The sequence below is a fragment of the Lacerta agilis genome, chromosome 3, assembly GCF_009819535.1.
Source record: "Lacerta agilis isolate rLacAgi1 chromosome 3, rLacAgi1.pri, whole genome shotgun sequence".
Classification (NCBI taxonomy): Eukaryota; Metazoa; Chordata; class Lepidosauria; order Squamata; family Lacertidae; genus Lacerta; species Lacerta agilis.
The window spans coordinates 39849208-39861951 of NC_046314.1; the positions used below are offsets into that span (position 1 = coordinate 39849208).

At 42.4% G+C, this 12744-nt stretch overlaps 2 protein-coding genes across 4 annotated transcripts; both read left to right on the forward strand.

Annotated features, from left to right (window-relative positions):
* The first annotated feature begins 1887 nt into the window (after positions 1-1887).
* Positions 1888-4649, forward strand: SMIM8 (small integral membrane protein 8). Of its 3 annotated transcripts, none has more exons than XM_033143374.1 (3): positions 1888-1972; positions 3184-3316; positions 4122-4649. In XM_033143374.1, exons 2-3 carry the CDS (start codon positions 3191-3193, stop codon positions 4278-4280), a joined length of 285 nt encoding a protein of 94 aa, XP_032999265.1. In that variant the 5' UTR covers positions 1888-1972; positions 3184-3190; the 3' UTR covers positions 4281-4649. The 3 variants fall into 3 exon arrangements, with proteins under 3 accessions (XP_032999265.1, XP_032999267.1, XP_032999266.1); XM_033143376.1 differs by having other exon boundaries at positions 1903-1972; positions 3187-3316; XM_033143375.1 differs by lacking the exon at positions 1888-1972 and adding an exon at positions 2143-2258.
* Positions 4650-4775: 126 nt separating this feature from the next.
* On the forward strand, positions 4776-12369 carry C3H6orf163 (chromosome 3 C6orf163 homolog). Its single transcript, XM_033143373.1, has 5 exons — positions 4776-5311; positions 7204-7298; positions 9695-9802; positions 10775-10977; positions 11828-12369. The coding sequence occupies exons 1-5, from the start codon at positions 5164-5166 to the stop codon at positions 12246-12248; spliced, it is 975 nt and encodes a 324-aa protein (XP_032999264.1). The 5' UTR covers positions 4776-5163; the 3' UTR covers positions 12249-12369.
* Positions 12370-12744: the final 375 nt, after the last annotated feature.

Below are 12744 nucleotides of genomic sequence, written 5' to 3' on the forward strand. Positions count from 1 at the left end.
TCTTTAGGATAGCAATGTGCTTTGAATGAGTGGAGGCATATTTGCATCTAGCAAAAGGCTCTTGGTTGTTTTTTTACATTTATAGTTTATTTTAAAGACATTTTTTTACATTTATACTTATTTTTAAGTTAAGAGGGGAAATGGTCATTTGCTGGTGTGGTTTGAATCCAAGCCACATCTGCAAATGAACTTCAAAGGGGTCTGCCAATCAGCTGATTGACTGTTACAGTGAGCTCTGCCCACCTTTAAAAGTTCACCTATGGGAAGGGAAAGGGATTAAGGATCATGTCTCTGGGATGGATCCAGTTCCCCACACCAGAGATAGACAATACTGAGCTAGATAGATCAATGGTCTGCCTTGATATAAGGCAGCTTTCTACATTCCTTTGTTTTAAATAAAAAGTATCTACAATAACAGAAAGAGTGGGAGAGGAAGCAGATGTTAAATATGTCTGTTTTATAACACTGTGAATATGAATATAAACCTCAAATTATAACGCAAAGTGATTTTTTAAATAAAATTGGGTGTGATCCTGTTTAAAACTGATAATTTCTAAGCCCCACTGATTTCAACATAAAAGAGAAAATCAAATGCCTAGCTCTTTCATTTAAATCCGTCAGCTGCAAATGTCCTTAATTTTTATTGTCTGTATTTGGAGTGAGGAAAGTTTTGAACCATGTTTTGATTTTACTCCAGATAATCACAACGGCAACACACACAAGGGTCTCGTGAAAGGTAGCTTCTAATCTCAATTGCACATTATATGATGCAACACAGCAGAATACGATCTTGTCTGTTGACTTTTCAGCTCAACTACCATTAGCTCAATATGTGTGCTCATCATTGTGAATATGAGAGGGACAACCTGTATGCTCCTCCTGATATCGCTGGAGTATAAATTTCCTAACAATAGTCCAACAATATTTGGAGAGACACACAAGTTCTCTATGGCTGCTATAGGAGGTCTTCAGCATCTCTGCATATGCACACTGGGCACCACATAAAAAGCTTCTCTTCCCAGTTTCATCTCTACAGGGATATCGTCCCCCTGCTTGCATTAGTAGGCAGCATTTTTAACAAGACTTTCCTAGTTATATGGAAAATAATGGAATCCAGTTAATATTATGTCTTTGTTTACTTCTCTGCGGATTCATCATAAAAGCTGTTGCCACAATAGCTACCAGTACAGCAGTTGAAGTGCAAGTTAAATATTGACAGAAAACACAGATGGCCCGTTCAGTTCTCTAGTACCAAAGTAGATTCCCCGCATTTCCTACTTTCTAATATTTGCAAACTAGTGATGCACGTGAATTGCATTCATAGTGGCTGGTGAATTCTCTTCCTTTAAAGTTCTCTTCTTTTTAATCCAGCAGTTGTGTAAAAGAGAAAGAAAGAAAAAGAAAAGGGAAAAAAACAGCCCAGCAGGTGTCGCTTCTTCTTACACCTGTTAAAGGCGCAGGAGGCCCGCTCTGGCGTTTGAAGCCAAAGACATTTTTTGAGCCTGCTTTACAGAGCACGTTTACTCAGAAGTAAGTCCTGCTGCTTTCAACGGGTCGCCTCCTTAATTTCCTCCCGCCTTTTGCATGGTTGGCCGCTTGATAGCTGCTAGATTATTGTCAAGGTCCCACTGCGGTGAAGACCGAAGCTTTCACAACTCCTGCAGTTTCTCTCCATCCTCCATTCCCCTAATGCGGAAACAAAGCGGGGAGGTAATGGGTGCTGGTGGGGTTAACCCTTCCTCTGAAGCGGCCTGGTGCCTTCCAGACGTTTGGACTTCAACTCCCATCAGCTTCAGTCGCGGTCCAAAATGGCCGGCCTGACCGGGGGCTGATGGGAGTTGTAGTCAAAGGCGTTGGGAGGGCGTTGCTTAGAATAGAACAGAGTGCCGGCTTAGGTTTCGGAGACTCGCGCGAGAGCGAGCAGGAGACGACTTTCTCCTAGGCCGCCCCGTGCGAGGAGCAGATCGCGAAGGTGCCCCGCTCCCTTCTTTCCCACAGGTCGCAGCTGCAGTGTTGAATGCGGTGCCAGGTTGTGGGGCTTGTGCTCTGGTTAGCTGGGTCGTGCGCACTCATGATCCCAAAGTTGCCAGCCAGGAGGCGCAGTTGGGGTGGGAAGAAGGGTGGGATCAGCTCAATAAATATTTGTGCAACTTGATGACCTACAGCTAGTTTTCCCCACTTTTGTTCTGCCTGTTCTGCAAAGTGTGTAGCGAGCCACTTGTTTTCTTAATATCTGCACAGTGCCTAGAAAACTTGAGGTGAGTTATATATAAGTTGTGAAACTTCTGGTAGTGAAATGCCCATAGCGAGAGGGGTGGAGGTTATATTTGGTGGACGATGTAAGGCGTACGGCTGCTCACATTTACCAGGAAGCTAACTGCTCTGAGTTGGGGGGGTGTTATTGCCAAGTAAGTATGAGTAAGTATGGATGTATTGCCAGGTAAGACTATGGGACGCGGGTGGTGCTGTGGGTTAAACCACAGAGCCTAGGGCTTGCCGATCAGAAGGTTGGCAGGCGACGGGGTGAGCTCCTGTTGCTCGGTCCCAGCTCCTGCCAGCCTAGCAGTTTGAAAGCACGTCAGAGTGCAAGTAGATAAATAGGTACCGCTATGGCGGGAAGGTAAACGGTGTTTCCGTGCGCTGCTCTGGTTGTTCGCCAGAAGCGGCTTAGTCATGCTGGCCACATGACCTGGAAGCTGTACGCCGACTCCCTCAGCCAATAAAGTGAGATGAGCACCGCAACCCCAGAGTCGTCCGCGACTGGACCTAATGGTCAGGGGTCCCTTTACCTTTACCTAAGACTATGCAACAAGTTCCTTCTTGCAGGCTGGAGATGAAGCTGGGACCCCAGTGGGCTTTAAATACACATAAATAATATGCTTTCAAAGTGGTAGGGAAAACTCATTAACTGGCTAAACACTCTGGCTGTAATTGTGGCAGGGTGTGTAGGACTTGAAATGCATGTGCTGCTGCTAAGGTTTATTTACACATACACAACCTGAGCCTAAGAGGAAAGGGCTCACAGCATAACATCCTAACAGATCTTGCTTCTCCCTCAGTCACAGCCTTGGATTCCAGCACGAATCAAGCACAGAGCTGTGTATTGTACATGTTTTCTTTATAAATGGTTTTAGAACTAAACCCCTAAGCGAGCACTTACCTAAACCAAACTGTTTTATGCAGCAGTAAGATGTCTTCAGCACCTCAGCCTCCAGATGAAGCACCCAAAGAGAAAGACTACCGAACTCCCGGATTCCGAAGTGTCCGAACTACCACCTTGTTCCGTGCTGTGAACCCAGAACTTTTTATTAAACCTGTAAGAAGCTAGTTAAGAAATAGCCATGATACGTGTGTGTGTGTATTCATTATATTACATATTACATTTAATTATGGATTGGGGGGTATTCACAAGCAGCACTTGCTTTGATGGAAAGAAATGAAACTGGTAACTAGCTAATCAGAAGTGTGTGGCATATTTGGAGGTGGGGGGGAAGCCAAACTATCTCAAGTGTGTTATTTAATGTGCACAGAATGGGGAAATTATTATGGTGCATGTACATGCATGATCTAATAACTAGCTACTGTCTATATTTAAGCATTTTATAAATACATGTTTTGACTATGGAGTTGGGTAAAATCCATTAAATCTATGAAGTAAAGTGGAGTTAAGTGCACCAACATTTTGGTTGCAATAGTTATGTAGATATACTTCAAAAGAGCAATGACTATCAGGGGCAAATGGTCTCCTGTGACAGTTTATTTATTAGATTTATATATCACTATTTCATGGGTTCAGAGTTGACCATAGCAGTTTTTCCAAATACAAAAACTTCATCCCCAAGTGTCATGCAATCAAAGTAATCAAAATGTTTGAGGGATAAAAGAAGTCAAATCAGTCAACATTTTTGCTTTTTATATATGTTGAATTGTAATAGTAGTTAAACAGTTTAATTCTGCACGTTTCCATTCCCTATACGGAAAGCTGAACAAAACTGAAGAAGTAATCGAAAAGTTGATAGCCCCCACCCACTTGTGCACACACAGATGTTTGTATATGAATTGGATTAAGTACAATATTTTGGATTTAAATACTAGTGTGTATTTTTTTCTTATCTTCACAGAATAAACCAGTTATGGCTTTTGGGCTTGTAACGATTACTCTTTGTGTAGCCTACATTGGATACTTGCATGCACAACAAGAGAATAAAAAAGATCTTTATGAAGCTATTGACAGCGAGGGAAAGCGACATATGAAGCGGAAGACTTCTAAATGGGACTAAAGAAACGCATGGCTTGCACATGATCTGCATGTAAGGCGACACAAATAAGTGGTATATATAGTTTTCTGATTTGTGACTTTTCAGGTTTTTGTGTGGAAAGCCAGCATTTTTCTAGGCAATAATGGATGTTTCTTTTGAAATATAATCCCTTTTAATAACTAGGATAAATGATGTTGCCTGTACTGAATAAAAAGCCAGCATTATTAGAAAATGTAATATTTGTAACAACTGTTGCAGATATTCTGAGTATAAGCACCTTTAGGAATCTCTCCCTCTCTCTCTCACACACACACACCTGTTCTGTGTGTGTGTATAGAATGCTACACCGACTTACAAAATTTTAAGAGCAGAAAGGATAACAGAAAATCAGAAAAAGAACAATACGTGATAATAAAAGCCATACAATAAATAACCTATAGAATAGAGCCAATTAAACAGCAGCGAAAGGATCACAATCTGTCATATTATCTGGAAGATAACCTAAGCTTTTATTAAATGCTTGACTGTCCTGTGTGAACTACTTTAGAGAGCACACAAAACTTTTTTTTAATTTATTCGTTTAAAGGATCTAAAATGCTTTTGTGAGCAAAGCTTACCCAGCCTAGCAACAGTTACTGGGTGAGAAGTTAGCCTATATTATGAGACCTCTCACAGCCACATGATAGGCAGAGCTCCTTAACACCAGGGCTGCAGCTGAAGCTGGTACCATCTTGCCATCAAATAATCTCACCATCAAACTATGGTGAAACCTTTCTCTCTCTCCCACTAGCATGCACAGATTCTAAGAAGACAATTAATTCAGTTTAGGATATGACAACTAAGATTTCGCTTCCTCATCTAGTCCACACTTGTCATTGGAGGAGGAAAAATCTTGACTGCAATCATGATTAGGAATCCAGATTTTGACACATTTGTTTGTTGTGCTGTTTGCTCAAAACTAATTCCACCACCTCCTAGACCAGAGACTTTTGAGCGGATTAGAGAATACAAGCCTTACAAAACTCGGTATTATACACACAGAGATATATTGGGTGAGTAGATAGTTACTTTATTTAATTTTAGATACTCATGCCTGTCCACCAAAAAGTCAATATATCTGGTGCTCAGTTGTTTTCATGCAGACATTGATCGCTCATTGATCGCTCAATATATTGACTTAAGGTGTATCCATACATATTACAGTAATTACATTTCCAGTAATCCCCATGTTAAACAGGATAAGAGTAAAATCTGGAGAAAATGCAGAAAGAAGGCCACAAACACCAGAGGGAAGAGCACCTTATTTAGGTAAAAATACTTGCGTCAGGGGAAGGGCTTTTAGCTTATAAAAAGATGTAAGTGTGTGAGGGACATGATGTAGAGTTTATGAAAATTTAGGAAGAGTATAATAATTACTTGCCTCCCTGTCGCTGTCAACACAATCAATGTAATCACATGACACTGGTTTGGGACAGACCAAAAGCAGTGCTTTACACAATGTCTAATGTACCTATGGAATTTACTGCTGTAGGACAGAGAGACTCTGATCGCCTCTAGAACTAACCTTCAAAAAATATTTGTCATTAATACATTTTTTCTTGATAAATATGTTAATGGATTAAAGTTTGACCAGTCATTTGATTAGCTTGTCTTAAGATCCGTGGGCATGTTAGCAAGAGCCAGGACCCGCTGCCCTGTGTGGCGAATCATCAGAGCTACAGAGTTTGGAGCATTCCTAGACTCCTGAACTATCCTGCCCATTCAGCCACTGCTTTCCCCAGCTAACAGCCGTCGCTGATGCTTGATTTGTCACCACCGATTACTGGTTCCTAGATCTTGCTTCCCAGTGGCCAAAACCCAGTCTCTGACAAAAGCCCAGTACCACTTGATGCAATGTTCTTTCATCTCCCTATAGTGCCAGTTGCTGGAACTGCACCCTTACCACTGTGCTCCATGTTGCAGCTGCTCATGTAGGTGCCTGGTTGGTATGGTCTTCCTTTCTGCTTTTTGAAAAGGAAGAACGGGCATCTGTATTGGGGTGGGAATGCAGAGTGCCTGCTTCAAATGGGAAATCATCTTGCTGGTGAGGGAGTGCTGCTGCTGCAGTAGCACAGAACGTAGGAAGCTGCCTTATACTGAGTCAGACCACTGTTCTGTCCTAGCTTAGCGTTGTCTATCGCGGCCCTCCAATAAATTAAAGGAGTCTCTATCTGGAGTTGTCGGAGACTAAACATGGGGCCTTCTGCATGCAGAGCAGATGCACTACCAGTCAGATACAAAGATAAGCACAGATGGGCCCATCGTAGTTACCGACACATAATGAGTTCGTGCCTGTGTGGGGCACTGTTGTGTGCCCTGTGGAACTCCTTGGATTGTGCTACATGGTGGCTTGCTTTTTTAATGCACAGGCCCAGAGAGCAGCTGAATCCTGCATGCCTACTACATGTGAATCCTACAAAGGCTCTCCTGAATGGGGCCAATGCATGCCACCGCTTCTAGGTGTAAGCCTGATGTTAGTGCTTGCTTGTGTTCTGACGTAGCTCACTCGGTAGAGCATGAGACTCTTAATCTCAGGGTTGTTAGTTCAAGCCCCACATTGGGGGGGGGGGGAGAGATGCCTGCATTGCAGGAATTGGACTGAATGACCCTAGTGGTTCCTTCCAGCTCTACAATTCTATAATTCTAAGCAGTCAAATCTGCTAGCAAGTTGATCTGAGTAATCATTTTTTACTTCCTGAAATCAACCCAGGTCATTAAAAATGATGGGGTGCACCAGCCTTCAGAAAAGTATACATGGTTGAATAATATTAAATAAAAATACCTTAAATCTTAAAGCGTCTATCTTAAATGTTCAAGGAAAGGAACAGGTGGTATGCGTAGTTTATGTATAATCTGTAGTGTTATGTTCCCCAATTGTGGTTTGCTTGTTTTTTGGCATACATAGAATTGGGAGCTGACATTAAGCAAGCAGAAGCAGATAGAAGAGAAGCAGAAGTACAACAACGAATTGAAAAAGTGCAAGCTAGACTATTGCTTCAGGTACAACTGTTCTGCTGTCATCGCATTATCCAATCTGTTGCACTGGGGCCTTTCTGTGAATATATACTGATGTATAATGCAGACAACAAATTTTACAGAAATATGTGATATATTGGATAGGGAACCTGTGACCCTCCAGAGGCTGAGGGACTCCAGCTCCCATCAGCCCTGGACAGCATAGCCAATGGACTCAGGGGTGATGGGAATTGCAGCCCAACAATATGGGCTATAACTTGTCTAACCTAGCTATATATGACTACACGAGTTTTATAGGTTTTACAATGTATTGCTTTTAATGTTTATTTTGTAATCCACCCTTTCAAGACTATATTCTTCAATGTGGGGTATAAATAATTATTTACATAATAAAATTATTGAATAAAAATACAATTGTATGGATCAGTTCTGTATTTATCTTTCCGATGTTAATTTGGGGATCTAACTCACCAGTGTTACAGATCAGGGTTCAGAGTTGCTCATTAGCAGCCTAGTATGGAAGGGAATAAAGCATACACCAGTGCCAAAGACCACAGACTCAATATTGTAATTGAACCAAATCAATTGATTTATTGGTGTACTGCAGTGTTTCATTTAAGGCATGTCATTATCTTCATGTAGAAGATAATAATATTTTGAAAAGTTCTGCAGCGTATTAGCATTTTGGAATAAAGTTCATGATTACCCAGCCAGCGCTGTGAACTAAGATCTTGTGACCTTCAAAAGCAAAGTTAGGTAAACTGCAAGTGGGGGAGGGGAATCTTTGAACTCAGCATCTGGACTGCGAGGATGGAATTTCCCACTTTATATCAATTTCATTACTCTATCCTGGAGTAGGGAGAGGGAGTGAAACTGCAACCCTTGCCTCTTCAGCAGCTCTTCACTTAGGACAGGGATGGGGAACCTGTGGCCTTCCAGATGTTGGACTACAACTGCTGGGGCTGATGGGAGTTGGAGTCCAAAACATCTGAGGGGCCACAGGTTCCCCATTCCTGGCGTAGGGCTTGTGCGCCATGACACATCCCAGCACTTGCTTTCCAAAACTGTTCAGTGTTCTGATCCTACATTTGTTTAGGCATTGTGGCTCGTTGTCTTTAAGTTCCTTAACATCTCATTACACTGATGGTATGGTGTTTCCTTCTAATCTTCTCATCCAGGATGCCGAGGTCTCCCATAGACGGCAGAGAAACATGGCAGAAAGTTCCAAGCTGCTTTTGTATAGTGTCACAGAAGCAAACTTTTCATCCCTTTAGTGCATTGTGGCTGCTCTCCTGTGTGCTTGGCGTTGGTTCTGCTGGTGCAGCACGGTCCTGAGTAACACAATCTACATGCAACACTGAGGCAAAAGCTATGAAATAGCCATTAAATTACTCCTGGGGAAACTACTGCCACCAGCCATGTAAAAACAGCAGCACCTGTCTTTTCATGGCAGCAATTGGGAATTTGTGGCCTTCCAGATATTGCTCTCTTCCCTGACCATTTGTCCAATGGCTCTTGTGCCAGCTCACCACCTTCCCCAAAAAGCCCTGTTTAGGGGTTTTCCACTGGCAAATGTGAATTCTTCTGGTGCCACTTCTGCCTGCCCATTTGGAAAAAAAGGTTTGGATCATTTCTGTCAACATGTTTCTGGGCTGTACCACTTTCAGACTGCAGGTGGGCATGTGCACAGTTGAATGGTTTGCTGTAGAAATAAAATCCCTGCACACAGGTTTTCTGTAAAAAACAAACCACAACCCTTCACATAGAAAACCTAGACATTTGATGAGGCCCAAACCCTTCTCCCTGCTACTTATCTGTACAGTGGTACCTTGGTTTATGAACTTACCAGTAATCCATTCTGGAAGTCTGTTCTTAAACCAAAACCGTTCTTAAACTGAGGTGTGCTTTCCCTAATGAGGCCTCCTGCCACCAGTGCCCTTCCACTGTTCGGATTCCGTTCTTAGACCGAGGTAAAGTTATAAAACCGGGACACTATTTCTGGTTTTGCGGAGCTCATAAACCGAATCGTTCTTAAACCGGACTGTTCTTAAACTGAGGTACCACTGTACAGGGAATTTATTTTGTATGGAAGAACAGTCAGTTGTGTAAGCTGCCACCTTTAGTCTGGAGTGGTAAAGCCCAAACAGGCATATCCTCTATTCTGCTGCTTATGAGAACTGTTGCTGCGCTGCTGCTTTAAAAAAGAAAATTAAAGGGGGAATAATAAATATAGGGTGATATCCAACTAAGTCATAGAGCAGACCCATTTAAATTAAGGGACTTGTTGCTTAAGGTCATTGATATTAATGGATCTGCTTTGATTGTGACGTAGTTGGATATCACCCAGAGTGATCTTGCTGATGTGCAGCATCAGAATGTCCTAAGCACAGTTTTCTTCATGGCTATGCCTTGTTTCGTAGGCTGCAACAGAAAGAGAGGATGCAGTGGAAGATGCCCTCAATCGTGCAGCTGCTCTACACAAGCAAGATATTGAAGCCCTAAAAGAGGAAGACGAAAAAGCATTACAAGTCAGTAGTTGTCTTATTTTTGTTTGCAACATGTCAAGAGACAATGCCTTGCATCCGGAGTTGTGTGGGGACAGATTCCCACCAATTGACACCCCCACGTCTGGATCCCTCTACAGTATGTCCCGCACCATTCCCAAAGCGCCCCCCCCCCACATTCTTGGGGAAGGGAGTATGGGGCTGCAGAGGGAAGGGTGGAAGAGGCAGAAAAAGTCCCACTCCATGAACTGAAATCTGCTTTGTTTATGAATGGAATTTTGGGTCCAAACCTACGTAAACATGCAGAAGCTGCATGTGGCACAATCTCTCTTGTAACAAGTAGGTGGAGGAGGGGTTGTTCTTGAATACTCCGCTGAATTAAAAACAACACCATGAATGAAAATCTAGGGTGTCAAGGTAAAGATTCAGCTGAAACCTCTCTGACATGCAAGGAGGGTTTGTTTGTTTTTTTAGATGGGAGCAGTACTTTTTTCTGGGGGGACACGGGTATGCATACTCCTAAACATTTTGTGAATCTAAGTTTGGCCTCATTGAGGGGTAGTATTTCAATATGAGTAGGAAAATGAGAGTACACCTTAACATATTTTAGAAAACAAAGTACTGAATGGGAGACTTCAAAACTGATTTATTACTGGCATTTTGACATCCTTTCTAGTCTGTGACTCATTCTATTTCTACACATAAGAGTAAAACTTTATTTTAGAACTACATTTATCTATTTATTTAAACTGTAAAAGGGCATTTCGTTTTTCATAAATATATAAAACGTAAGTGTTCAGCGCCCTGGTGAGACAGTCACCAGAAAGATAACCTCAGTAAGTTATGTGGCTGAAGCATTTGAACTTGCATCTTCGACATCCAAAGTGGTTTATAAATCGTGGTGCATTCTTTCTAGGCTCGTCTTGTTTAAAACAGGGGTGAAGCAACCTAATCCCTCCCTTCCTATTCTAAGTTGTTTTCCTAACCTTGCTGCAGGAGGCTGTGAAGAACACAAGGATAGAAATGCTCCATCACCTGGAACTGGAACTGAAGAGAGAATCGGAAGCTGCTGAGCAGCGGATGACACACAAACTTCAACGACTCATGCTGGAGCTCGCAATGGAGAAGTCGAAAGCCGTTGCTGAAGCTAGACAAGAAGAGAGGAACAAAATATCTGGAATGCTTGACAAGCAAAACAAGTACTTGGCTTAACAACCCCATTTCATATTTTAAAGCAGGGATGTGGAAACCACTGGACTACATCACCCATCATCCCTGATGATTGACCATGCTGGTTGGGGATGATGGGATAATGAGTTCAATGCCAGCTGGAGGGACTCAGGCTTCCCATCCCTGTTGAATATAAGGGGGGGGGGGGTTTAAGAGAGCTGTACCTGACATTGTTTGCATCCAGAGTACAAATAGAGTACTTTCCACCACCAGTGTTCCTCCAACTGATCTGCAGGAGTTAGATGTGCACTGGGTGCTTTCAAAAGGGGGCTTGGTTTGCTAATGGGTCACTGAGATATTGCAAATGGGACATGGGCAGCAGCAAATCTGAATTAAATTGATGGATATTTTTATGCCAATGGCATTGTGTGGATGTAGCTTGTGGTTAGCACTTAAGCACAAGCCCGAGGTTGAGGTGACATGCTAAATCAATTCTTGGCTTGGTAAAAGAGCTCTTTTAGGTTGGGCTCCTCTTGGAAGCCTGCATGTTGATACAGCCCTGGTAGGTCATTGTTGGGCTTACTGTGATTTGGAAACAAGGCTGATGTGATCAGTGGAGTTAACTCCCTGTTACGTGTGCTGTTGGATAGTACCAGATTTAATAGAATCTGATAGTAAAGATGGGCAGGGTAGGGGTTAGGTCTTCAGAAGTTTTGCTGTCTGGTTTCCACCTACAGATTTATTCCAGTTTATTGGAAGTTATTTCGCTTTACCTCCAGCTGAAAGAAATGTGCAGTTCACACAAGACTGGCTTTCAAATTGCCAGTAATGAAAAATTATGTTGAAGTTATTATATGCTCTTTTCTCTCACCCCTCCAGGAAGTTTTTGGAACAATTCCGGAAAGCTGGGGAGCTTGCCAATGAAATTTATCAGAAGAACCTGCAGCAGTTGTCCGTGGAGAAAAAATATGAAATGGAAATGGCCTTTAAAATCTCCCAGAAAGAGTTTCAGGAAGAAACTGATAAACTCATCCAAGATGCAGAAAATCTCCGTGAGGCTCAGTTGCAAGAGGTGTCACATGAGGTGAGCAGGAAAAATGGCGAGATCCTGACTCTTAGCCAGCAACTGGAAACCATGACAGACTGGAAAGATAGCCTGGAAGCAGAAATATTAGAAACAAGAGAAGCATTTCAGAAATACATTAACCTCACATTTCCACAACTTGCACCAGGGCAAGCAGACTTTATCTTACCATTTAGAAAAATATCTCAGTTTGTTGACTCTGGTGTAGAAACGTAAGCTGAATGACAACCAGGAAGCAGTTCTGTCCGTTTGCTGCAGCCATCCAGTCTTGCTGTAGAGGAGTTGCTTAACTGCTGGGGAAGGAGGAGAAATAAATCCATCTTCTCTCACTAAGGTTTAACTGTGTGCCTGTGTCTGTATTTCCCTGTGACTCAGATTGTGAAGCTGTGCTCTTTGAGGGGTGGATGGAGAATCTTGCTTCTGTATACTAAAAGAGCAGTAAAAGTTAGGGAGCATGGATGTCTCAATTTGAGCCCTGAAACTAGGAAGCATGCCTCTGGACATGTGCAGAGAGCCTATCTCACCTTGCCACTGGGTTAACTGTAAGCTGACTCCATACATATTTTATTTGAAGATGATATACTGCCAACTCAAGAAGGGTGGCTTCTAACAACTGCAAGCCCCAGCACCTTAAAAAAATGAAAGGGAATGGAGGAGCTAGCAAATTGCTCCTGATTTACTGCAATATTCTAAGGCTATGTGTACCTATCAT

What these genes read in the sequence shown, in the direction of transcription:
- SMIM8 (XM_033143374.1), top strand. Translation starts at nt 3,191, where the DNA reads ATGTCTTCAGCACCTCAGCCTCCAGATGAAGCACCCAAAGAGAAAGAC. An exon ending in CAGAACTTTTTATTAAACCT is followed by an intron (nt 3,317 to 4,121) that starts GTAAGAAGCTAG and finishes TTATCTTCACAG; the next exon opens with AATAAACCAGTTATGGCTTT.
- C3H6orf163 (XM_033143373.1), top strand. Translation starts at nt 5,164, where the DNA reads ATGATTAGGAATCCAGATTTTGACACATTTGTTTGTTGTGCTGTTTGC. An exon ending in AAGACGAAAAAGCATTACAA is followed by an intron (nt 9,803 to 10,774) that starts GTCAGTAGTTGT and finishes ACCTTGCTGCAG; the next exon opens with GAGGCTGTGAAGAACACAAG. An exon ending in ATGCTTGACAAGCAAAACAA is followed by an intron (nt 10,978 to 11,827) that starts GTACTTGGCTTA and finishes TCACCCCTCCAG; the next exon opens with GAAGTTTTTGGAACAATTCC.